At 35.5% G+C, this 27,287-nt stretch overlaps 1 protein-coding gene across 1 annotated transcript in view; it reads right to left on the bottom strand.

Moving 5' to 3' along the window:
• THOC2 (THO complex subunit 2) overlaps positions 1-27,287 on the bottom strand; it is a 115,872-nt gene that overhangs the window by 14,200 nt on the left and 74,385 nt on the right. The window contains exons 13-33 of the mRNA XM_052662974.1: positions 26,565-26,606; positions 25,993-26,123; positions 25,792-25,893; positions 21,835-21,919; positions 21,095-21,188; positions 20,593-20,673; positions 17,617-17,713; positions 16,101-16,218; positions 14,518-14,697; positions 13,313-13,477; positions 8,406-8,681; positions 7,243-7,384; positions 6,426-6,583; positions 5,399-5,527; positions 4,902-5,033; positions 4,627-4,811; positions 3,945-4,123; positions 3,597-3,699; positions 2,497-2,927; positions 2,271-2,329; positions 774-809 (exon numbers count right to left, since the gene is read on the bottom strand). Of these exons, the coding sequence (XP_052518934.1) occupies positions 774-809; positions 2,271-2,329; positions 2,497-2,927; positions 3,597-3,699; positions 3,945-4,123; positions 4,627-4,811; positions 4,902-5,033; positions 5,399-5,527; positions 6,426-6,583; positions 7,243-7,384; positions 8,406-8,681; positions 13,313-13,477; positions 14,518-14,697; positions 16,101-16,218; positions 17,617-17,713; positions 20,593-20,673; positions 21,095-21,188; positions 21,835-21,919; positions 25,792-25,893; positions 25,993-26,123; positions 26,565-26,606 (2,925 nt within the window). The remainder of the gene's footprint in view (positions 1-773; positions 810-2,270; positions 2,330-2,496; positions 2,928-3,596; positions 3,700-3,944; positions 4,124-4,626; positions 4,812-4,901; positions 5,034-5,398; positions 5,528-6,425; positions 6,584-7,242; positions 7,385-8,405; positions 8,682-13,312; positions 13,478-14,517; positions 14,698-16,100; positions 16,219-17,616; positions 17,714-20,592; positions 20,674-21,094; positions 21,189-21,834; positions 21,920-25,791; positions 25,894-25,992; positions 26,124-26,564; positions 26,607-27,287) is intronic.

The following is a 27,287-nucleotide window of genomic DNA, read 5'->3' as shown; positions in this document are numbered from 1 at the left end:
ATATAAGAGGAGGCAAAGTAGAAAATCAAAGTGAAACAGGGTACAAATTTTATAATAATAAAGACAAAATAACATGAACATTGGACAATTCAACTATAATCATGAAATGAATGAACTCTGTAATAAGATACACAAACTGCACATTATTTTTAGTAGCAAAATACTCAAGAATAGGCAAGAATTAATACTGACATGTAAACACAACCATTGAGTTGAATATTCCCCTCCAAGAGAATGATTAGCTTACATTAACCATATTTTTTGATAATATGCCACAACTACCAAAAAGGTAGCTCGGCAGAAGTGACATAAAATGGGTTGACGTTTATGGGTTGAGATGGACTCGGTTTTTAGAAGAGTTATATGAATGCATCAGATATATCTTTTAGTCTTCTGGGTTGTCTAAAAAAACTAGAAAACAGTCTGACAGATTTGTTTTGAGAAATTAAATAAGCCTACTCCCCCTTAAAAAAAAACCAACAACTCCCTTCGCATATCTTAAACTTATTTTCAGATTTTGAAGCATAAAAGGATAAGGCATAACAGCAAGCAAGGAGAGATTATAGAAAGGTTGCCACATTACATACATTTTGTAACAATTTCATTTAAAGGGATCATCCCCATTGTCATCCACTGTTTCAGTTTGTGATAGGTATTTTTAAAGGTTATTCCACTAGCTTACTGAATTTACTAGGGTGAGGGTATACTAAACAAATGAAGTAACGAATTTTTCTTTGTTTTACTTAGGCATGATGATTTTAAAAGACTCAAACCTTTGCTGAAGACTCCTTGAGTTCGATGAGACTGTCCTGTAGAAAATGAATGGAGATGACAGGTGAGCTGGCATAGTTCTCAGAACCCAGAGGAACTTTGGGAAGTATGGCTGTAACCTGGAAATAAACCATCTACTTCTTGTGAGGATAAATCTCGTGATGTCATTATTATATGAATATCAACAGTTAAAAAAAAAACTATGTAATGGAATTGTAATGTTAAAAAAAAACTCAATTATATGTACTCATTGTAACAAATAAAAATCTCTGCTCAGAATTTAAAAATAAATGTCAATGCCACATTTTTTCATAATACTGTATTTAAGCTACAGGTAACGTTAAGCTTAAAAAAGCAAAATATTTTTTCCCCACAAAAAAGTTTAAGATAGTGGAGATCACAACATTGTCTTATATTTTCATAGTTTTTCTTTAATAGGGAGGTTTCAAACTTTACTTGTGACTCTATCATAAATATACACAAATTTTATTCTAGCCAGAAAACTCAGTGGCATTACATTAACAAGAAAACAAAATATATTCTATAAAAGAGTAATTAACTCTTTTCTTTTTGCAAAGTGCCTCTAATTGTAAATCTCATACCTCCCATTAAAAAAAAGACATTAAAAAAAAAGAAAATGAAATTACGGTATTCAACCACAGTGCTCTTGATGAAGAATTAGTTAACTTACAGGTTTAAAAGTTCAACGTACTGCAAATTCAAAGATTCCATGAAATTAGATGACTTTAGAATTAAAATTAAATATGGAGCAAGGAATGGCTACCCTGAGTCTTCAAGAAGGCTACACCCACGATTTTGTGCTGCAGTTGAATGCCTGGGGTTTCTCTTTGCTGGGTGGTAGGATTGGATGCCACATCTGCAAGGTTCAACTTGTTGGGAACCCAATGGGTATAAACAAACCTCCAAGGGAAGATACAACAGAAGCTGCATGCTCACTGAATATACACAACTACAGGAGAACTGATCACCAAGGAGACTTTAAAATGGAACTCCTTTCAAGACTCCTTCTTAGAAGGCACACATCGGTATGATGCTCATCAAGTAGCTTGATGAATTCAGAGGTATCTTGTTTATCTTGTATCATCCAGGAAGTCTTCAGTGATATATATTCTTCAATATTTATGCTGGAAAATAGGCTTCATTCTGCTGCAAAGATTCATTTGCTTGTAGCTATCATTGCACTCCAAAAAAAGACTGCTTAAAGCAGTGAGGCACTTCTGGGAAAAATTTCTCTTGCACTTTGAAACACTACAAAATTAGTGCTAGGTCCTTGAAGTTTTAATATTCTTATAAGAAAAATACTTGATAGGAAAAAAATATCAGTCCACCAATATGTAAAAAAAAAATCATTTTCTAATGCAATATAAAACCTCCAGTGGCTCCAGTGAATACTTGGCACAAGACTTGAAGGAAGTCAGGACATGTATTCCAAACAGGTGAGCCTAACATGGACGCTGCCTTCCTCAGGCTATACTAACCTTTACTGTGGAGGAATGTGATGGAGAAGGATGGGTATCAATTTTGCGACGTTTCTGTTCTGTTGGGATGAAAAGAAATAGTCATAATTAAGGTATGTTTCCACTTTTCCCAAACACTTAAAAAAAAAAAAACACCAACTTCTAAGATTCTTAAGTATTAGTTTCTCCCTTTAAATTACAACAACCAAAGGTAAACAAGTAAAATGAAAGACAAACTTAAACTTGCCCCTTTCAGGTTCTGTAATATCTGATCGGGGAACAGGTGACTTCAAGGACCCAGAAACTGGTGTTTTCTCTCCTCCTTTAACATTTTCCTTTGATTTCATTTCCTTTGCTATATCTCGTTCTCTGGACGGCTCCTTCTCTCTTTCCTTTTCTTGAGTTGACTTAGATTCTACATTCGGGACAGTGGTCTTGAATTTCTCATCTTTAGCTTTTTCTTCCTTCTTGAATTTTTCTTTCTCTTTGTCAGATTTAGGTGTTCTTTCCTTCGTCTCTCTTGCTTTTTCATCTTTATTTGGCCGTTCTTCCTTTGGTTTTTCTTTACCATCTTTACCAAGTACTCGGGCCTCTGGAGTAGTAGCTGGAGTCTTTTCTTTTTTCTCTTTTTCTTTCTCTTTTCCTTTCTCTTTGTCATTTTCTTTAACAGTTTTGCTGCTTAAGAAGGAAAACACGAGATTTTAAGACAAAATGGCCATAAAATATATTCAATGTTATAAATCATAAAGCCTTTTTTTTTTTTACTAACTTCAAAAATTTCAGAACTAAAGGACAACTAAGAAAACTAAAGGACAACTTTAAGACAAAAGGAAAGTACTTCTTTATCCAATAAATAATAACCAAATTCACAAACAGTAGATTAAGAAAGGGTAATTAAAGTGATGCTGGACCTTTTTGTATATGTTCATAACCTTTGAGAATTAAAAAGTAACAAAAACTACCCTGTAAGCCAACCAAGGGTGCTATGATCAGGAACTGGATCACTTAGTTGGATGGACCATTGGTCTAAATCAGTGTATGCGTCTCTCATATTAATTATTCTTACCTAGACTGTTCACAGCAAACACCCAATCCTAAAAAATTTTTTTCAACTTCAACACATACATTCCCCTGCATATTCCAGTAGAGGAAACAAAGGTAGTTTCAGCATTATAAAACATGTGAGGAAGGTAAGCATATCATCAAATAGCAGTATATACAAAATTTTTAAGTCCAACATAAATGAGTTTAATAGTATTCAACTATCATCCTCTTTCATTCATGTCTAGTGAGGTTGGTTAATCATATAAGAATTCAGAATTTTAGTTCAGAACACAGTGTTCCTACCTGTTAGAGCCACTATTTCCATTACTTGAATTCCCTTTTGGTGTGGCACTAGAAGCTTTATTAACAGCTTTCACACCACACTGAGATCTCTCCCTTGATTTATCTGAAATAAAGGTAAAGCTTTATTTGATAAGCCCCAAGATGTAAATAAGCTACAATTTCACAGCAAAATGATTAAAGACTAGATAGAAAGAAACAAAGGAATGATCACTTCTTGGCAGTAACATACTCCTACTTAGGAAACAAAAAAGTAACACTAAGCCAGCATTTTACTTGTCATGGGATACAAAACATATCAGTTTCCTGGAACGAAATGTATTACTTATAAATTCATACAAATAAGCATACCAGTGTCCTCGGTACTGCTTTCGTCTGACTTAGACACACTTCCGATCGACGATGAAGAAGGCCCACCACCAGGCCCATTTTGTACACTGGCAACTGCATTCCTCGGAGGGGGGTCTTTGTGATGAAACTCATTTTCAGGTATCATGTATGACTTTCTACTTTTCAACTGCCCAGAGTAGCTGAAAGTCGCACAAAGTGTTTAAATATACAAATACAAATCAAAAGGCACAAACATGGGGTTTAAAAGAATAAAATAGCAAGTTATTCACTCTGATACTTGGTTCCAAAGAACAAAATAATATTAACTTTCAGTAAGTTCCTAAAGGTCTTTATGGAGAGCCTAGATGCTTAAAAATAAAAATCTCAGTGTAAACTAATCCTTCAACTAAAATGCCTTTTTTCCACTACTGAAGATCTGATAATTCAACTAATGATAAAACTGCATTTCCTCCAAGCCAAAATATGTTATGTATGACTTTTGAAACTATCATCCAGTACAGACCGGAAGCTAATAATCAGAAGTGACAACTCTCACCAGCCTGTGGGAACATGATCGCATAATCTCCCATAATCTCCTGAAGTAAGGCAGAAGATAAACTTCAACACTGTAAAACATTTTAGAGTCTTCAGAATCCTTCTGTAATCTAGTCTCATAAATCACATTAAAGTATAATTCTGTTACCCCATAGCCAATGCATATAGATCTGGCCTCTTCTCTTTTTCCTCTTGGCAGATTTTATGCACTCTTCTTTCCAAAGCCTGACCCAGATTCAAAACTTTTGGGTACCAAGGAAGTATTTTTGTTAGCACAATCAAGATATTCCTGATGTGAGTATATTCGCCTGTTTCAAGGCAATGTACCGATGCCTACAACAAACATTTTAAGATCTGTTACTATAAAAGTGTCAGTATGAAGAAGAAAAAAACACATTTGAGAAATACAAATTTTTTTCTTACCTTGGTTAGTTTGTAATGCCATTTGTGTACAACATGTCGAAAATTTTCATAGTCTAATTGATCAGCTTTATTTCCACCATCAAATCCAGTTGCTCGTAATATAGTAAGGAATCCTGGATAATTTCCACATTCCTAAGGGAGAAAATAGGCTGTCACTTTTACAGAAAGATTCTGTCCTCCAAAATAGCAGAAGCTGAAACTGAAGTAGACTAGATTAATGATTCCATGGGAAAATATGATGTGTATCTGAATTATAGGTAGTTTTCACAGAAAGATTGTTTATTCAGTGACATTAATTTGAAATGTCAGTTTGAGATAAGATAAAAATATAGCACTTTTTAATAATGAATGAACTGTGCTTAAATTTTAAACATTGTTTTACAACTGAATCTTGAACTCAGCTTCCCTTTTAAAACCAAACAACCCAGAGCTTACTGGAAGTGGTCATTATATACATGGTAAATGGGTAAATGTCTAATAGTATTTGTTTCTCATACCTTTTCATATGTGGCTCTATCACTGTGCCACCTGGTCACAGTCTCTAACATGCAGCAAAGGAATCTCCCATATCGACTAGCTTCATTTTCAGTACAGCTTGCGACTGTGTAAATTATATCAGAGAAAACCTACAGAAAACAATGTGTGAAATATGAAGACAGATCAAGTTCAAAATATTAAAAGACCATGTAATACCAATCATAATAAACTAAACAGGTAGCTTTAGTCAAAGTGCATCATCCCCTCTTATATTCACAATTCCAAGACCTTTAAAGATTTTGGCTTTTGTGAGAAAATAGTACATTTATAAAGCAACAATAACAACAACAAAAACCCACTTTTATAAAGCAAGCTGATTTACAATGACAGAAGAAAAAAATATCATTATTACTACATCATAACTTTTTAACAGACTTAGCCATAGATATTAATGGGGTTACAGGGAGCAGTTAAGCAGGGTTAAGCAGAAGCAAGGCTGACAGAAACTAGAAATAGGCAGCTAAGAGGCGGTAACATAAATCAGATTTTTAAACCATAAAATGCAGTAATTTATTATTAAGAAAAAAGCCAGATGCAAAAATCTGTGAATGTGACCATACTAAAAAGTGTCCCGGCTTTTATATATGTGCAAAAGTGTAAGCTTTTTTGTTGTTTTTTGAGGGGGTGAAGGTTAAGAATGCATAAACTCAAATGTAGAGTTAATGGATTAACAAGGGGGTGCTTATTATATATACCAGGCACTAATCAAAGTGCTTTTGTGTGTAATGACTCATTTAATCCTCACAACAATCTTATGAATCAGGTACTATTATCCCGTTTTACAGATAGAAAACTGAGGCACAGAGAGATTAAAAAAACTTGCCAAAGATCATATAGCTAGAAAGTAGCAGAGCTAGCATTCAAGTTCAGGCACTTGGCTCTTGAGCTCATACTTTTAACCACACACAAATAATACCTCCACAGATTATAATGTTTAGCTATCTTTGTGTGAGACTTTTTTTAAAGGTTGCAATAAAAAGAACTTACTCGATCATAGCAAAGAAGTGTGGAAAAATTTGGAGTTTTCTGTTGATGTACCAATTCAACAAAACGAGCACAGTAAACAGCATCAATTGCTGAAAAAATACATCGAGGAAATATACACAGCTGTAGAAATTTTGTGATGGTCTCATTTTTGGTAGATTCTAAAAATAAGGGAAGAATATATTAAGTGGTAAACTTCTTCCTCAAGTGCCTCAAGGTCACTAAACATGACAACATTAACTTTAGTGTAGAGAATGCTATAAAACCACAAACTATTTATAGTTTGTAACCAAAAGGTCATGCCTGGGATAAGACTTTCATTTTCACTCTGTGGACATTTTTCTACCTATAATTTCTCCAGAAATAAGATTTCATACATAAGAGCTGAATGATAAGCTGCCAATATGGTCAATTAATTTCATCACAAACTAAATCTGTTCTTTCAGTGAACATGTGAAGTCAACTCTGCATTAATGAATAACCAAAGAATGGGATGGGCTTCCCTTATAGCTCAGTTGGTAAGGAATCTGCCTGCAATGCAGGAGACTCGGATTTGATCCCTGGGTCAGGAAGATCCCCTGGAGAAGAAAATGGCAACCCACTCAGTGTTCTTGCCTGGAGATTCCCATGGACAGAAGAGCCTGGTGGGCTACAGTCCATGGGCTCGCAGAGTCGGACACGACTTAGCAACTAAACCAAAGAATGGGATAGTGAACAATGAGTTGAAATACAAACATAATACACTTCAGTACCTCCAAAGTTATAAAAGTTTGCTTTTTTCATGTAAAGTGGCAGAAATGTAACAATTCCAACAACTTACTTGCTAAAAGCCAGTTGTCCTTTTCCAGTTTCAGTCTCTGCAGAACTCGCTGTACATGTTCCATCTGTTTCTTTTCTTCTTCAAGAAGCTTGTCTTGAAGGGCAGTACATCGCTCCTTCTCTTTTTTCTTTTTATTTGGAGGCTACAAAGTATAAGTTAGATACTTTTCTAACTATAGGCACATTACTTCTCCTTCTTTTAATTAAAAAATGTAAGGAGATAAATGCCAGTATTTTATACTAATTACTTCAACAGGGATGTTCAGGAGTCCACTTGGATGTGCTTTCACCTCCAATCGATAAAGTCAGTCTTTGTACCCTACCAAAATAGGCTACCTTCTCAACAGTGGTACTTTTAGTCTGAGGCATAGAGCCATCTTGGATCCCTCCTTCTCTGTTTCAACATTCTAACTGCTTACAAGTCCCTTGCATTCTCACTGCCTCCACCATAGTCTATGCTCTCAGTACCTCATAATGAATTACCCAAAAGCCACCTAGGTGGTCTCCTGCCTCATGCCAGTCCCTTGGCCTACCAAATGAATCCTTCATACCACTGTTATGAGCAAGCTTTCTAAAGTGCCATTTTTACCATTATTGCTTCCCTGCTCAGGAATCTAAAATAGCTCTGAATTTTATCAAGCCTTCCTTTCTAACTTCCATTGCTCTACAGCATTGGGCATCATCCTAACCATTCAAATTTATCACTAAGCCCATTCACTATAGTACAAACGGTCTCTTTAAACTTTAGATTACTTCATACCTTTGCTGAAGCTCTAGAGTCGCCAATTTGCCTCCATATTTCTAAACCTATCCTATCTTCAAGGCCTATCCAGTTTAAGACTCAACTCTTCAATAAAGTTTTCTCCTAAAGAATTCTCCTCTGGGGATTTCCTATTCTTCATGCAATTAGTAACACAGACTATTTTAAGTTACTAGCACAGCATTCAGTAGAAAAGCAAACTTGAATACCTTCTGATTGATCATAACCTCCATGCACTCACCAAGCCCCTGCCCCCACTCATGGAGAGATCATTTCTAAACCCACTTAGAAAAACATTATAAAACAACAAGATAGAAACTTGAGCTAATATAATTCCAAGGTAAGGAAAATGTTGAATTAATACCATGAAGTTATTTTTCTTGAACTACTAGAACAAAACCTACCATTTCCTGATTGTCATCAATTGCTTTCATCTGGATTTTAAGTTTATTGACTTCCCGTTCATAGCTGGTATGTGGAACTGCAAGGTCATACATTGTCAATGACCAGAACGTGGCATAGAATTGAGGACTGATGTCATCCCAGACTTTGGAAACATGTAAGGAAACCACTGCTTCATGAACAGGAGCCATCACCATTTCACATGATGTGATGTACTTATGAACTTTATGCTGCTGTTTACTTCCCTTCTCTGATTTTTTAAGTTCGTCATACTTTGACTGGAGATAAAAAAGTAAAAACACACACATACAATATTTATAGCAATGATTTTCATAGTATAAAAACCTAGGTTCCCTTGAATGGATACACATATATATCTATGGCTGAGTCCCTTTGCTGTCCACCTAAAACTATCACAACATTGTTAATTGGCCATACTCTAGTAAAAAATAAAGTTACCAAAAAAAACCTAGGTCCCCTTTTCAAGAATCAGAAAATGACCAATCAAAAATGTTGCAGGAAATCTAATTTCTTACCAACAACATTAAAGATAAATCATCCCTAGAAGCTGTTTCAATATTTAGTCCTGTGTGCTTACTAGGAGCTTTCCAGAAGATTCCTATTGCACAAGTTTCTGCTGAGTAAGTGAATAGGGTATGTGAGCCCCTTGTCCATTTCCCCCACTATACTCTATTGCTGCTGCATCAAGGACTGAACAGGTGGGGTTTCCACTCCTGCTTTTGAAATATTCAAGGGAACCAAGTAGATGGTCTAAACACTAGGAAAGAAGCAGGACAGCAAACCAAGACAGACTGTTTTATCACTACATGTAGCCCCTGTCATCTGTTATGATCTGTCAATTAAGAAGCTGGATCAACACAAAGAAAGGTTATGAGAACATTACCATAAGACTGCTAAGTAGGAGAACCAACTGTCCAGATCTCCCCGTGATTGAGAGGTTTCCAAGGATGCAAGACTGTAGTGCTGAAACTGGGAAAGTCTTGGGCAAACAAGGACCTACCGATAATCCTATTGCTAAGCCAAATAAGATTTTCTCTGAATGACTATGGTATACTGAAGTTTAAATCATATGGGAACTGACTTCCTATAGCTTATTTTTTGGCTTGATTGGTTTGGGAGAGAGTTGGGATTAATTGTATGAAAAAAAGAATCTGTTAGTATAATGGAAGGGACCACATATTATCAATAGTTCATAAAATATATGCCAAACATAAAAAAGAAAACAATACAGAGTTGTTGCTACTGTCTCATGTCCTTCAGTTTCTTTAAGATGAAAGAGCTCTCATCCAGAAAACTGTCTGGGTTTGGCATCATCCCTGAAGATGAACCTAAGAGGACATCTAAAACTAGCTGCTTCTTTATGCTAGAAAAGCACTTAAATCATTCACAGTTTTTGCTAAACATGGAACCCAGAACTAGAAGGTCAGAAGTCAAAGGTCCTACTTCCAGTTCTGCATCATGACAAGCAGAGTCTTGGCTCCTTACAATCCGGCTGCCGTTCCCACTGAGTGCTGCCATACTCTAGGCTCATTGGCTTGAAGGCACACCAAGTGCTCTTTGTTTCACAGGATATCTCAAGCAGAATAGAGAATCATACAATTATTTTAGAAGTGGGAAAAATTATCTCCTGTTATCTCCATTTTAGAAAGCATGCTGATAACTACTAAGGCTACAGATGACAAAGCTATAAATAAAAAGAACATTACTTAGGAGAGAAGTCCCAATTACACCAGAAACCTGAGAGAATAGCAGCTGCGATAAGAAAGACTTTAAAATTTTTGATCCTACTGAAGTCCTATTGAAGTCAACTGCTGCTGCTGCTGCTAAGTCACTTCAGTCGTGTCCGACTCTGTGTGACCCCATAGACGGCAGCCCACCAGGCTCCCGTCCCTGGGATTCTCCAGGCAAGAACACTGGAGTGGGTTGCCATTTCCTTCTCCAATGCATGAAAGTGAAAAGTGAAAGTGAAGTCGCTCAGTCATGTCTGACCCTCAGCGACCCCATGGACTGCAGCCTTCCAGGCTTCTCCGTCCATGGGATTTTCCAGGCAGGAGTACTGGAGTGGGTTGCCATTGCCTTCTCCAATTGAAGTCAGCTAATATGAACCTATGTGTGCAGAATGATATTTGCTGAGGTTCTAACAAAACATAGAATAAAACAGTGCTGAAATTACCTGCATAAGATAGCTTATCTACCTGATTTGGTCATATATAGAATATGAACTAGAGGAAAAGCCTTTCTTTGAGACCAGTGTTGCAAGGTGGGTCTCAACGATTAAAACCAGTATTCTTGCCTGGGAAATTCCATGGACAGAGGAGCCTGGCGTGCTGCAGTCCAAGGGGTGGCAAAAAGTCAAACAAGACTTAGTGAATAAACAACAACAACAACATGAGAGTGTTACATGATAGCCCTAGTCTCCCTAATCCTTTCATTCTGAATCTGTGACTTCTATTGCCAGGCACCCTCCTGGTTCCTATCTAGCTGAAAATAAAACAGGCTCAATCAGAAAAGATGGCTACACTTCGTATTTGTTGAGGACAAATACTTCCTTGTCAAATTGATAAGTTTAACAGTTCTATAAAGTCACCTGGGGAACCAGACCTATGGAATAGAACTGATACTCACTGTTATTGCTATTTTTTCTGGCTGTGCCTCATGGCATATGGGATCTTAGTTCCCCAACCAGCAACTGAATCCATGACCCTTACAGTGCAAGCAGAGTCCTAACCACTGGACTGCCAGGAAGTCTCTGCTGTACTTCTAATTACTGTTCAAAACACTCTCAGTCTAACAATCTGAGCAGTATTTGGTTGGCTTAATTATTCCCAGGAGTCTGCCAGTAATCACTTTATGGAAGGGACCTAGATGCCCTCTAATACTCATACTCTCTCATCAAAGGTTCTTCAAGGGACTTATCTGGCAGTCCAGTGGTTGGGATTTCACGTTTCCAATGCAGAGCATGCAGGTATGGTCCCTGGTCTGGGAACAAAGATCCCACATGCTGCACAGCATGGCCAAGAAACAAAATAGGTATTTTTAAGAGCAGGGGGGAGGGTCTTCAAGAGGGGCTTTTGCAAGAGGCAAAATAAGGATCCCAAGGGAAGCTTGGATGCCCAATCCAGTGCAACCAACGTTGCTGAGGAATTCCCTTTCCAGGAGGTAGTATGTGGCCTACTCCTGACTTGGTTGTACAGCCACCTCTGTAGTTCTGTTTTCCTCTCAACCCTGAGAGGGGAATGACATTTCTTTGTTTAGATATTTTTATCTCTCAAGCAATATTTTCTACAGGCTATGGAAAAAGTAGCTGTTGGTATGAATGATCTGCTCCATATTCTGACCTGGAAACACTCAGCCAACGTCAAGCAACCAAGTTTTCCTCTTTGCTAGGGTTCAATATCACTGATTAGTGTGTTCATTTCTCAGTATAGTACACAGTAGGTCAGAACTTCTGAGATGAAGCAATTCTCCCACCTCAGTCCCTCAAGAAATCAGGTCCCCTGTTGTATAGCTGAGACTGATATTCTGGGGATGGAGCAACAACACAAATTATAACTACAGAAAGAGAATACAAATTTTCTGGATTGAGAAGAGTCTGAAGGAGAAGCAACAGCCCAATCTTACTCCCTTATTGTCTTTTTCCCTCTAGAGAGTAAAGCACAGTATTGCAAGCAATAGTTGAATCAATTAACATTTAGTCAGTTGTTAGAAGTTAAGTGTGAGACTGTAGCGGGTTGATATGTAAACACTAACAGCTAGGTTTATAACTAATAGGTTGATCAAATGATCAATTAGATCCCAAATTTCTCAGCATCTTTTGCCAAACTCTAATACACAGCCCTGTATCCCTACTGGAAAAAAGAAGGGATCCTAGTTAAAGATAGGGGAACCAAGATCTTTCCTCAAATATGTAATGAAAGCCTTGCATAGTACAGACTTAAAAACAACAGATAAACAGAAGGGCTAGAATCCAAGCCTACACAAAAATGAAGAATATGCTTAGACTCCAGTCAGAGTGGAGAAGACCACAGTTTCCAAACAGAGGACTGACCATGGCCCTGAGGAAAAAGGAAAAGTTTATTCCTATCAGAGGTAATGGCTTTGAAGGGAAGAGTCCAGATGGCAGATAAACAATAAGAGGAAGGGCTTTCTCCTCTTACCCCACATCCTTACTTGATTTTCAGTACAGTCACTAAAGAGATAACCTACTTGGGGGGACTCTAGTTTGCTTTTTGTTGTTGTTTGTTTTCATTTGTTTTTTATTTAGGTGGAGAGAAATAAAACAGAAACCATGAATATACCTTCCCTAGAAGTTACACAACAGAGAGTGCGGAAGTATTTACAATGTTTAGAGGTGGTTAAGTCTTTCAGCCTTTTCTTTCAAGGCAGTATGTGTAATAGCAAGTCAACTATCTGACAAGGATAACTGTCACTAAGGAAACTCACTAGGGGTGTTTCTCAGAATGATATGCCACATTCATCTGCATCAGAATCATCTAGTCTTATTTAAAAAAAACAAAGCAAAAATTCTCTGGTAGCATTCAAGTTTCTAAATCAGAATTTATGGACATGGGGTTAAGTTTTTAAGATGCTTCCCTGGTGGTTCTCTAATAATTTCCTGATGATCTGCACTAATGTTTAAAAACTATAGTTCTAGAGGGCCTATAAGATATCAACTTGGACAACTGGTAGTGTAGCAACAGTAAAATTATAGAACTAGAAAGACTTTCCTTTTTAAAAGGGTTATGTTCATTGACCACTGCTCAGAGCTGAGTACTAACAAAAGAGCAACTCTCTAATAACCTATGTCAAACAATGCACTTACAAATAAAACAGTTAAGAAGTAATGTGGAATCATTCTTGGAATGGCAGCAAAAATACTTATACTTACCGAAATATGGTGTGCATACATTGGCCTAGACAGGAAAAATGCTGCATCATGAGGTGTGTGAAATTCATTACAGAGCACATCAATTGAAGGCACTCGCTTTATATAATCTTCTGTGCTTAGATTAGATGCTAAAAACCCACCAAACTGTACCAGGGTATCATGACACTATATTTAAAAAATAAGACAAAAAACACAAATGTGCTAACATTTTATTAAACCAACGTAATGTTTTCCAAAATGACTAAGATGTTCTTTTTAACAATATTTTGATTAACAATTAAGAATTCAAATATTACTACTTGAAAGAACTTTGGAGACAATCCACAAACTTAATCATATTACAAAAAATACACTCAAGTCCTGAAAAGTTGACTAATTTGAGAATTTTTTAATATAAATTTATTTAAATTGGAGGCTAATTACTTTACAATATTGTATTGGTTTTGCCATACATCGACATGAATCCGCCACGGGTGTTTTGATAGTCAACCAGGGTCTCAAGTTCACCACGTTTAGTGGTAAAATATATTTACCTAAATTTTATAGAACAATATTATATATATACACAAGTCAATTCTCTTGGCCCTTAAAAGTAGAAAATTTTATAAAACACGTGTGATTTTTTAATTACCTTGTAATATGGTGATAGTTAAACACATTTTTTAGGTTAGCCATAGGTTTCAGTGCTTAATGCATTATTGACTAGAGACGTATTACTACGTCTTTTGTCACCTGAATGTTATTGCCCAAGAACACATAATACATTTTTAGAGAGTGATACAATTAACGTCACCATGTAAAGTTGTTAGACCTTAAAACTGATCAAGGGTTCATTATACAATCTATGATTATTGTTATTCACATTTTGTTAGGTTTTTGTTCTAAACCTGTGTATATTATAAATGCAAGTTTATTACCATAAAATTTTCAAAAATGACTGAAAACCTTATACTATTATATCCCCTAGAGCCATCTCTTAAATATCATAATTTACACAGAAATTGTCCCTATTTCCAGAATGTCTATTTTATATATACATCATATACCATAATATATACACCATATATAATATATACAATATATATATATGATATATATACCATGGTATATATAACATATATGATGAGCAAAATTACATAACATTTTATATTTTCCATTATGAAGATTTAAAAACCCACAGAAACACAAAGGCCACTTTAACTTGCCTGATCATAGAGTTTTCCCACAAGTTTCAAATGTTTCTCTCCACCTTCCTGAAAGATTACCCCATTCCTCTGCTGAGCCATAAGCAAGCAGAGAGGAAGAGCAAGATCGTGGTCTAATAGTGCATCCTTTAATCTCTGGGAGGATTTTTTCGTGTTTCTTATCTGACCAAAATAACCACCCTGCAAAAGAAAAGACATACATTTTACTAGTGTACCAGTACATAACACATGCCATCTGATTTGAAAAAAGAAAACAGGAAAGATTTGGTTACAATCCTGAAGATAAAAACTCTCACACACCTTACATTCCTTCCCTCTCCTGACAAATTCATTTTACTGACACTATTACTGCCACTGGCTTTAGTCACTGGCTTAAAGATAACTGCCAATTGTCTTTAAACTTCTACATATTTTCCACTTTCTACCATGTGGTTCCTTATAAAGGACTATTCTTTAGTCAGTTTGGAGCAGATTCAACAACAGAGTAACTATGCTCAGATTTATGCCAGCTGGGGTATCAAGGACCACAGAAGATTTGATATTTATTTCCTTTTAGATGTATTACTATCTTTGATACTTTGTTTCAGCTTTTTAAAAATGTTTAAATAACTAGAACATTGCCATTTTTAAAAGGGAGGTGGGGATGATTATAAGAGAAGGGTATGGCTTTGACATTTAGTTTTATGTACTTATTTGATGTTTAAATTCTTTATTATGAACAAGCATACATTTTTATTACTGTAGCTTTGTAGTACTGTCTGAAGTCTGGGAGGGTTATGCCTCCAGTTTTGTTTTTTTCCCTCAAAATTGCTTTGGTGATTCTGGGTCTTTTTTTTTTAATTTTAATTGGAGGTTAATTACTTTACAATATTGTATTGGTTTTGCCATACATCAACATGAATCCGCCACAGGTATACACATGTTCCCCATCCTGAAGCCCCCTCCCACCTCCCTCCCCCAAATTCTGGGTCTTTTATGGTTCCATATAAATTCTAGGATTATCTGTTCTAGTTCTGTAAAAAAAAAAAAAAAGTCCTAGATATTTTGACAGGGATGACATTAACTATAGATTGCTTTGGGTAGTATGGCTATTTTAACAATGTTAATTCTTCCAATCCAGAAGGATGGAATATCTTTCCATTTCTTTGCTGCTGCTGCTAAGTCACTTCAGTCATGTCCAACTCTGTGCGACCCCATAGACGGCAGCCCACCAGGCTCCTCCGTCCCTGGGATTCTCCAGGCAAGAACACTGGAGTGGGTTGCCACTTCCTTCTCCAATGCGTGAAAGTGAAGTCGCTCAGCCGTGTCCGACTCTTCACAGCCCCATGGACTATAGCTTACCAGGCTCCTCTGCCCATGGGATTTTCCAGGCAAGAGTACTGGAGTGGGGGGCCATTGCCTTCTCCTCCATTTCTTTGAATCATCTTCAACTTCCTTTATTAATGTTTTATACTTCTCAGCATAATAAGTCTTTCATTCCCTTGGTGAAGTATATTTCCAAGTACTTTTTTTAATGTGATTTTAAAAGGTAACATGCACCCAGTTTGAATTTTAAGTCACCAAACAAAAAGAGCAACTCTCACCTCAGCTTTTAGTTGCTCTCCACCAGTCATGGCTTCTAGTTGCTCCATTGTCATTTCTTCTGTAATTTCTATTCCTGCCATTTTTTGTACCACTTCTTTCAGTATAAGCAGGTCAAAACTATTTAGGAAAAATAAGAAACAGTCTACAGTTGAAACTTCAAATGTAAATGAGTTGTAATTAATACACTAAGAAAGAGGAATGGAGACAGGGAGAGGAGAAAGGAAAAAAAGGAAGGAAATGCAAGTTCAAAGTTGCAATATGACAGTTTGGAGGTCTGCCTTAAGCATATTTATTACTGTGCCAACAGTTATTCATTTGAATTCTCTAAGTTTGTGACTACTGATGAAAATAACACCTTATGACTTCTAAGATCTTCCTTAATTTGTTAAGTAATGAAGTAAAAACATACTTTTCTACAAAATGGATGCAGATGTGTTTCCAAAGAAAGGTAAAGCTAAGCATACCCAAGATACAAGTTAACAAAGGAACAGTGGTTTTTCTAAGACTTTTTTCTTAGAAAAAAGAACAGTGGTTTTTCTAATAGAGTAAGTGCTTACTCTCTCAACTTGCCTTGCTTCTCTAAACATAGTTTTGGAAAACAAGAGGGCCTTCATGCAAATTAGTATGCAACAAGTACCAATAAAATCTTTTCATTATACGGTCACAAAAACTATATCACAGTACAGAAAACTGAACTAGAGATTTTAAAGTAACATGATTATTTTCCTGGCCTAAATAGTCACAGAAGAGTAAAATGTATGGGACTGGCCAATAGATCCTTAACATAGTTTTGTTTTTCTTTTTTAAAATTTTCCCTAAACCAAAACAATCTGTCAAGAATTACTTAGATAATACTTGTTTGAAGCACCAGAGAGCTTTACAGATTTCTGTTTGCTTTCTACCAGAAAACTTTTGAAAACAATTTTCAGTTCTTAGTCTAGTCAGTCTACTGCTGATGGGGTTTAACCTACATTCTAATTCAAACTCTAAGCACTGATATTAGTCCAGAATAAAATAATAAAACTATTTATACAGAAAAGAGGACAGTGTCCAAAGATACATTAATGTTACCTATCTCTAAAGTTTAAATTCAAAAAATAGTTGTTTTAAAGATAGTACATACACCTTCAAAATAAACACATTCCTACCAAATGCTCAATGTAAAGGCCAATTCTTGCCCAGTAGCATAATCAATAGTGCAATATGTTTTGCCATAAGAGGATTTAAAATATACCATATCAATTATTTATTCAAAAGTCTAATGCATAGTCAATATGATTTAATGAGTTACATATATAGCCAAATATTATAAAATTATAAAATTCTATTTATGTATGTAAGTTATAATTTCTTGAATTTCTTTTAAAGAATTCCATGTAAATAAGTGAACAACTATTATTCTTAAGTCTATAACCAACAAATAGTTTTTCAAGATACTAGCAACCTCAGTATCCCAATACCAGCAGAAGCACTCTAATTATTGAATTTTATTTACATATAATTTGCTATGAATACCTTTTGCCTGCCTTTAGCTGATTAGCCACATACTGAAGAAGACCAGCAAGATCAATTGGATATTTACGAAAAACTGCACCACAGAAACTAGCCAAACCTATGTGAAATAAAAACAAAAAACAAAAAACAGGGCTTAAAAAAAAACAGTTCATAAAACAAAAAGCACAATATTAAGTGTCATTTCAACTAACTCAATTTCCAAAACAAAATGAGCTGGGAAAAACTGTTGCTGATGCCACTGAATAGAATTTTATAATTAATAATATTAAGGTTGGTACAAAAGCAACTGCGGTTTCAGACAGTGAAATTTTAAATCATTATAACTAGGCTTAAACACATCTTTATTAATCAAAATAGGAACCACTACAATCAACACATTTTTGCCAATGAGAAATAAGTTTGTTTATTCCTGAAGCATAAAATACCCATGCTTCAGGATGTGGCGAACTCCTGGAAACCATTTTCTGCATCCTGCTGATTATGGGAGCATTTACCCTGCAAAAAGTTGTCAAGATGCTTGAAGAAGTGGTAGTCAGCTGGCGACAGGTCAGGTGAACATAGCAGATGAGGTGAAACTTTGTAACCCAATTCACTCAACTTTTGAAGTGTTGGTTGTGTGCCATGTGGTCAGGCATTGTCATGGAGAAAAACTGGGCCCTTTCTGTTGATCAATGCCGGATGCAAGCACTGCAGTTTCCGGTGCACATCATCAATTTGCTGAGCATAATTCTCAGATGCAATGGTTTCACCAGGATTCAGAAAGCTGTCGTGGATCAGACCAACAGCAGACCACCAAACAGTGACCATGACCTTTTTTGGTGCAAGTTTGGCTTTGGGAAGTGCTTTGGAGCTTCTCGGTTCATCCACTGAGCTGGTCATCCCCAGTTGTCTTACACAATCTACTTTTTGTCACATGTCACAATCCAATCAAGAAATGGTTTTTTTGTTGTTATGTAGAGAAAAGACGACAATTCAAAATGATGATTTTTTTGATTTGCGGTGAGCTCATGAGGCACCTACTTATCAAGCTTTTTCATCTTTCCAATTTGCTTCAAATGCCAAACCACCATAGAATGGTTGACAGAGTTCTTGGGAAACTTCTTGTGTAGCTGTAAGAGGACCAACTTTGATAATCCTCTCAGTTAATCACTGTCAACTCCCATGGCCAGGCAGTGTGCTCCTTATCTTCAAGGCTCTTGTCTCCTTTTCAAAACTTCTTGAACTACCACTGCACTGGACATTCATTAGCAGTTCCTGGGCCAAATGCATTGTTAATGTTGCAAATCGTCTCTGCTGCTTTCCAATCCATTTTGAACCCAAATAAAATCACTCGAATTTGTTTTTTGTCTAACATCATTTCCCTAGTCTAAAATAAATATAAAATAAACAGCAAGTAGTTAAGTCATAAGCAAAAAAGATAAAAAATAAAGTGAGAAATGCACATTAAAATGTTATATAACATCATTTTATACAAAAGTGTATAACCACATTTATTTAAGAATGTATTTCAATATCAAATGGCAAAGTTCAACAATGCACAACTGCAATTACTTTTGCACCAACCTAACAGCTAATATTCATTGATCATACATATGCCAAGTAGTCTACTAAGCTCTTTATGTAATTATCTCATTTAATCTTTGCAATAATCATCTCAAGTTAGTATAAACCTATCAATAAGGAGTTACAGTTGGTAGCTCAGAATTCTGGAACAGTTATGTCATGAAACTAGCTAAGGGTCACAGAGTTGGGTATGAGGTAGAACAGTGATTCAAATATTTAGGCCTGATTCCACAACCTGTGACATGAATTAGGCCACAACAGAATCTTTCATATAACTCAAACTTGAATGATCAACAAAACACTTGCCCCTCAAATGTTTGAGTCACAAAAAAAAGATCTCACTTTATCTAGGAATGTGCCACCAGTTGTGGAGGTGCAAGGAAACATCATCAGACCAAGAAGCAAACAAAAGACCAATTTTAGCCAATAGTCTTTATCACATCAGTAGGGAGAAAATCCCAGTCAAGAAAAGAGGAGGAGACTCTAGTGAAGTCAAGTGATCTGCATCCTTTTCAACAATTATTTGCTGAGCACCTAAAGGATAATGCACAAAACACAGGTCCTGGTCTCAAGGAGCTTACATTACAGAGAGATACAGAAAAGTAAACTAAAATAACTATGATGAATAAAAAACTACACAACAGTACTGAAGAGGGACACTTTATTCTGACTTTTTGGGTGGGAGGTGTTAACAGGGAAAGCTTCCCAAAGAAAGTGACCTGAAATCTAATGAATATGTAGAAGTGTGCTGGAAGAGATGAGTGGGTATGGATGTGTACCCCCAAGAAAAGGGAAAAATATGTGCCATGGAAAGTACAAGAAGTTCACTTTCCATGTGAACTAGAATATTAGGGAGGGGCAAAAGATGAGGCTAGTATAGAAAGAGGACCTGATTCCAAAAGAACTTACTTGTATGATATATTACAGATTGCAGACTTCAAAGGGCAATGGAGAGTTACTGAAGATTCAGCTATTAGACACAACTGGTTGAAAGAAAATGAAAATGGCTGCTAGAAATCAAAGGTACAAGGGGGAAAAAAAAACAATGCTAGGGCTTCTTATGAAACAACCAAGTTTTTGTTCTTTTAAGGTAACTGGAACCTCAGGATGTAAAGGAGAGACATAAATAGTTCCCTTAATATTAATTCTTCTAAAATAATAAAATGGTTGGGAACTTTCATCTCCCTCGTAATGTTTCTCCAAATTCTATCACAGCCAATACTGATCTCTTGAGTTAGAAAAGGAATAAATACCATATGAACCTCCTTACACAACCAAGGATTTGAACCCTCTGTAGAACAAGCTGAGTGGTTAGATAGTCTCAAAAGCTCTTGACAAATAGGTAACAGAATACATAGCATGGCAGTTAACAACAGATGGAAATTTCATCCTTGGAAAAATAAAAATACTTACTCTGAAGCCAACTTGAGATGGTTGTGTCATCATGCTTCATCTTCTCCTTTTCTGGATTAGCTAAAGCTTCAATGATACAATCTTTCATATATTAAGAAAAATTTTAAGTCATTACATCCCTAACAATGACTTTTAGCTAAGAGAACAATAAAATGCCACCCTTTGGAAAAAAGTTATTGTTAGCTTCAATTTATTACAAATTATTGAAAAATACACTCACTGTAGTACAAACTTTTCTTTTTAGCAGCCTCTTTTCCATCTTTTAGCATGCAAGATAGAATCTAACTATATCAAAGATTTTTGGTAATCTTAACATTATCTTTCCCAATATACAACCCAGACACAAACTCCTGACTGGCCAACCTTCCAATCAGCCATCTGAATCAACCTCAGATGGTTAAGAAAGGAACTTAGAATGAAAAAAAAAAAAAAAGAAAAAAAACATTCACCACTAAAACCTATGAAATGTAAAACCTATGAATTACTTCATTTGAAAGGATACAGGCCAAGACGTCATAATTCAACGAAGTGAGGTATTTCAATGAATCTACTACAGGTGTTATCAAGTTATCATACTTCTGTATTTGTGACAAGATCTGGAAGATGGCAACAAAGAATAAAAGGCATTAACTAATCAAAAGAGAACTTTTACTGTGCTAACTAAATAATGGCTAGTCTTTTTTATTTTTCAAAAGAAAGAATACTTAAAATTAGTTTCCTTCCATTGTTTATTTATATAAAACCTACTAGTCTATCATTTCCTAAGAAAATATTTTCTTAGGCTACATTTTCCAATTAGGAAATACTTCCAGGACATCCAAACTTGAATTTTGGAATTATAGAGGCTAGACTGACATCAAATGTGTTTTAGAAATCACATTCTAAATATGAAAGTGTTACATGTGAATTGCAATGAAATGCTGTTCAAGTGTTTCTAAAAACTAAATCAACAAATAATGTATCTATTTATTAATGTTTTTGTAACTCGAAATGTGATACATGAGACAATGTCAGAAAATCTGTTTATAGCAGCAGCATTGTCACATATTACTAGAAAAGTAGATCAATGTGTTAAGTATATAGCATACTAAATTTTATTTTTATCATACAATGGTTCATTTGCTAAAGAGTTTTCCCCTAAACCTATCATTTTTTAAGCTACATCATTCTATTTCCACTTGTGCGGATTTAAAGACAACAAAAAGAAAAATCCCTGAAAATAATATTAACCTCAAAACATACATAATCAAACAAAATGGTTGGATTGCTGTGGCTCAACTTCCCAATTTGTCTTCCAGAAGGCTTCACATTTTCCTTGGTTAGACGCCTACAAGAGGAGAAAAAGGTGGCAGGGATCATCTTAAGTAATTTCCCTTATAATGTTGGTAGCTTTATTACATCATGAAAAAAAAATTTATTTCCCATATATCCAAAATGGATCCATGTAAACAACCACCCTCATCATATGCTTTACTGCAGGACTTGAGCTATTTTGATTATGCATTCTCCAAGAGGGTATTAAACTTTTGTATTAATGCTTAACATTTATAATATACACATTTTCATTTTATAGTAATAGTCTAATAAGCATTAAAACTCTTAACATACTCTGCTGCTGCTAAGTCGCTTCAGTTGTCTCTGACTCTGTGCAACCCCATAGACGGCAGCCCACCAGGCTCCCCCATCCCTGGGATTCTCCAGGCAAGAACACTGGAGTGGGTTGCCATTTCCTTCTCCAATGCATGAAAGTGAAAAGTGAAAGTGAAGTCACTCAGTCGTGTCCGACTCTTAGCGACCCCATGGACTGCAGTCTACCAGGCTCCTCTGTCCATGGGATTTTCCAGGCAAGAGTACTGGAGTGAGGTGCCATTGCCTTCTCCGTACTATACAAGCACATAAAACTCTTCTTACAGAGAATAATTATTTCAGATTTAGAAGGGCTCACTATCAGTTTAGGGATTAAGATAACAAATTTGGTGTAATACATTGAAATACCTCATGTCATCTGTCTTAGTGACCCTAGAAGAGTTATAGCCAAGACTGCACTTGATACAGGAAGTTCTCTGATTTTCATATTCAAAGTAATCAAGTCCTGAAAAATCTATTCTACTCTTTCCTTTCTCTTTAATTCACCCTCTACTAAGTATTCTTTTACTAACATTTTGGAAATTTATATCTATGAAATGCTTACAAATTCAAAACAATTATTACACAGGATCTTAAACTCTTCTGATGAGATTATTATATAATAAATCTAGAAACTTGAAAAAATAACAAGTGACAGCTTTCTAGAATGAAAATATAATGAAGCAAATAATGAATTTAGTTGACAGTTCAAGGAATGTGATCATTCTGGAAGTGACAAACTATAATTATCTTAAAAATCTTAAGACAAAACTGATCCATTAATCAAAATTATTATCAACAACTGCTTCCCTTTCCCATTCTCTATGCCCAGTTTCTTTTTTTCCCATAGAAAAGAATGACTCATCAGTTTTAAACTTTGGTTATACTCTGTTCTACTTTCAAGCTTACCACCACCTGCCCTTACTTCTAACCCTACTATTTCAGGTAGCCCTCCTACTTGACAAAAACAGCCCTTCTTTCCCATTTTTTTATTTCACTCCTTTCTGCTTCCTCCCTCCACCAAAAAAAATTATAATAAAAGGAATATTCTCTTGATTATGTCTTCCCCTCAAGCAACTATGGTGCTTGGCATATGGAACACAATCAATGAGCATCTGTGGAATGAATTACTGGATGCCCTATAGAAAATTCATGTTTTAAACAGTAATCAAAACTGGTGAAATTCTCAAGTAATAAATTAATAATTTCATTCTCAACTTAAAAAATTCAATGAATACTAAAACCATATTGTTCAAGGCTAGTGTAACAGTTACAGCTAACAAAAAAATCCAAATACATGAAAAATTCTGCATATATTGTTCTGTGATAAACATTTGTATTAATTTACTTATTCATTAATTCATATTAATGTCTTCTATGATGGGCAGAGTGCTAATCACTAGAAATACAAGGATGAGTAACAGTTCCTGCTCTCAAGCTCAGTTCAGCTGGGGAGGTAGATTTAAAACCATTTAAAAAAATTTTTTATTCATAAACAATTAGAGCAACTTATAGAACATTACTTATTATATACTATCAATAGTATAAAAAGAGAGGGAATAATATATTGTATCTATTTGCATATATATATAAATATCAAATGACAAATAAGAAACTAAACAGTGGCCACATTTTTTCCCTTGGGAGAACTGAGTGGACAGGGTGAGAGACTTTTTACTGTCTACTTTTTTATATTTACTAAAATCTAAAACATGTGAATGTATAAACTAGTAAAAAAAAATAGATAATTTTAAAAAGAAAAATAATCATAACAATATACATAAGCAGTATGATAGTATTTATATGCATATTTAATAGTGGCGGCACAAATAAAGAACAATCGTTGGACTTCCCTGGTGGTCCAGTTGTTAAGAATCCGCCTGCCAATGCAGGGGACACGGTTCGATCCCTGCTCCGGGAAGATTCCACATGCCGAGGGGCAACTAAGCCCATGCACCACAACTACTGAGCCTGCACACCCTAGAGCCCGTGCTCTGCAACAAGAGAAGCCACTGCAATGAGAAGCCCGCGCACCGCAACTAGAGAAAGCCCACACGCAGCAATAAAGACCCAGCGACCCAAAAATTAATTAATTAAATTTTTAAAAAATCAATTTTGCTTGGTGGTATATGCAATGGAAGGCTTCACAGAGGTAACACTGGAGCCCACCATCCAAGGGTGAGGTCACCAGGTGGAGAGAGGAAAAGAGGTAAGGGAAAATCTGTATGAACAAAAGAAAAAAAATATGCAAAGAAAAAGGAGACCATAGCACATTCAGGGAAACATACATGGGGCTCAGTACAGCTAGAGGTAAAACTGACAGGAAGTGAAGATGGAAATAGTGAGAGACAGATCATGGAGGTGCTCTTATATCACCATGCCATGAAGTTTGACATATAACCTGCAGGCAATGGTTAGTCACCAAAGGATTTTGAAGAAAGAGAATAATACAAGGCACTTTAATACTCCAGCTGAAAGAACTAAGTAAGCAGGGGTAGAGAGTGGAAGAGACAGATTCAATATTTAATACATCATTAAATAATCCATATAAAGCACTTAGTTCAGTGTCCATCACATATAGTAATGGCTTCATAAATGTTAGCTATTATTAAAGCTAGAAACCCTACTTGGGAAATTTTTAAAACTGGAACTCTTTTGGAAGAACCAGTTCTTATATCACCTCTTAACATGCCTTCCTTTCCTAACTTCCATGAGGTGGAATAATTCATTCTCTTCTCAATTGTCCCAGAGAACTTTATACATGCTGTGTAACAGCCATCTATTAAACCAGACTGTGGTTGTGCACACACTTGTTTCCCTAGTAGACTGCAACCTAGGATAGTATCACTAGGCAAAGAGTCTCACTGCATACTGTTCAATCTAGTTAAACTAGAGAATGCACTACTTCTAATTAGAATAACCATACCACTGCTCGAATGTAAAAGAAATGACAAAAAACAGCCTTACTGAAAGTCCTTGCAATACAGCAGTGTAATTAGTATCTAAACCAGTACTGATTTGAAGTATACAATTTTCATAATTAAACTTCAAACAGTTTACTAGGAATTAGGAATAACATCACTCTTATGTTTTTAGTGACAAAATAAAGCACACAAACTTAAAAAATGGAAATTTTTCAAAAGCTGAGTCCCTAAGGAGATAGTTCTGCATGATTCTACTAGATCTTCCAAAAAGGGGGAAAAAAACTGCTATAACTTTCAGTAGAAATTCCTAGAAGTTTGACTATCTTGTGTAAGCTGTTGGATGTAGTACCCAAATTGAGCAAAGGCCACAGTATGCTCTCCTTTAAAAAAAAAATCCTATAATATAATGCATCCTATAAAGGATTTTTATCGAGTTTATAGCTATGCAAAATGACAACTACAAAGCTAACATTATAGTCAAAACAAGCTAAAAACCACAAAAACTGGTAGTCACTCTATGGGAAGTATATAATCAGCTATACCATTAGTAAATACTCCTGGGCATCCTCAAAACTGAAATTCAGACAAGCTGGCTGAAAGAAAGTAAATCAGATCCAGATAATAAGAAGAAAAATAAATTAAAACTTACTTCATGATATATTTGGCTCTGTCTATTGTTTGAGCTTTAACTTTTACTAAAAGTGGATGACTGTTGTAAGTTTCATTCTTCCACTGGCCATACAGACGATATCTTTAAAAATGATGAGATGAAGAATTATGAAAAGTTAAACATTTCACGATTAGTGCACTAGAACTGTTTAACTAAAAATACAAAATATTGTATATTTACCTATGCTGATATGGAAATGTTTTAAACATTCCCCATAGTTCCTCAGACATACAAGCATTGCAGTCCATCAAAGAAAGAGATGGAAGTAATACCTGGTCAGTAATGCTAAGCAAACAGCTAAGGATAACTTCCTAAGAAGAAGGGAAGAAAAATTATTTCAGTAAGAGCTGCATATTAATCCCTCCCCCCAAAACAAATTTATGTGAGCCTTGGAAAAATTGCCATTCTTTGATTTCATAACACACCATATCTAATTCCCTACATTATCACTGTACTTTTCACAATGTATTTGTGTTTCTCTATCTAAGAAAGCAAATGAGGTGAGGGAAGGAAAGGTGTAGCAAGAATGAGGGAATTTTTATCCCTTTTCCTTTTTTGAACAAGGTAATCCTCAAAAACAGGAGGCTGTCAATCTTAAAAGATACTTTGTATGATAAGCCAAAAGCTATATTCAACATGTACAAGTATAAAATAGTTATTCACATAGGTGATTAAAGCTTGTTCACAGTAAAATTCACAGTATGCTGTACCTAGACAAACATTAGACACATTGGACTTTTCTAGTCTCTTACCGTTTTCTCTTTATCTTCTTGTTTGCTTCCATCAGACTGAAACTAAAATTTAAAAAAAAACTATAAATAAAATGCAAAGAGATTAAGATTATGCTGTCACAACTTCATTTCTAATTCAAAAAACAATCAACTTGCATGTGGTTTTGAATTCTTTCCTAACTTGTTACACACATGTAGATTTTATATATAGCCATTATTACAAATTACCATTTTAAATTCTTATCTATATTTCTAACCTTCAAATAATTTGTAACATTCATGAATTTTAAAGGCCAGATTTATAAGCCAATTCTTTCCTCAACCTCATTATCACAAACCTACCACATCCTAAAACTGATCTGAATATTTATTATAAAATTGTAGCAAGCTCAATTTGGTTATAATGCATTTACAATTCTCCTTCTAGACATTCTAGTTTTCTCCCTCAGAACTGGTAAAATCTAACGCAAAGCAATAACAACAAAAACTAAACTCAAAGAAAATGTAAAGCTACATTTTAATTCACTACTATTAATCCCTCACCAAGAAATATGCCCAAAAATATTACTAACATTGCTGACAAAGACCAAACCACTTCCTAATCTAAACAGACTTGAACAAAACGGCCTGGGTCATTATTTTATCAGTGATTTGCAGGTGGGCTGCTGAAGTGCCATGTCTGACAATGCTGTCTATTCATTCAAAATGAAATCTAACATTCACGTGTGAATATTCAGATGGAGT

Source organism: Budorcas taxicolor, chromosome X (assembly GCF_023091745.1).
Source record: "Budorcas taxicolor isolate Tak-1 chromosome X, Takin1.1, whole genome shotgun sequence".
In the NCBI taxonomy this organism is placed as follows: domain Eukaryota; kingdom Metazoa; phylum Chordata; class Mammalia; order Artiodactyla; family Bovidae; genus Budorcas; species Budorcas taxicolor.
Note: the sequence above shows the minus strand (reverse complement) of the source record. Positions and strands in the feature narration are given on the sequence as shown.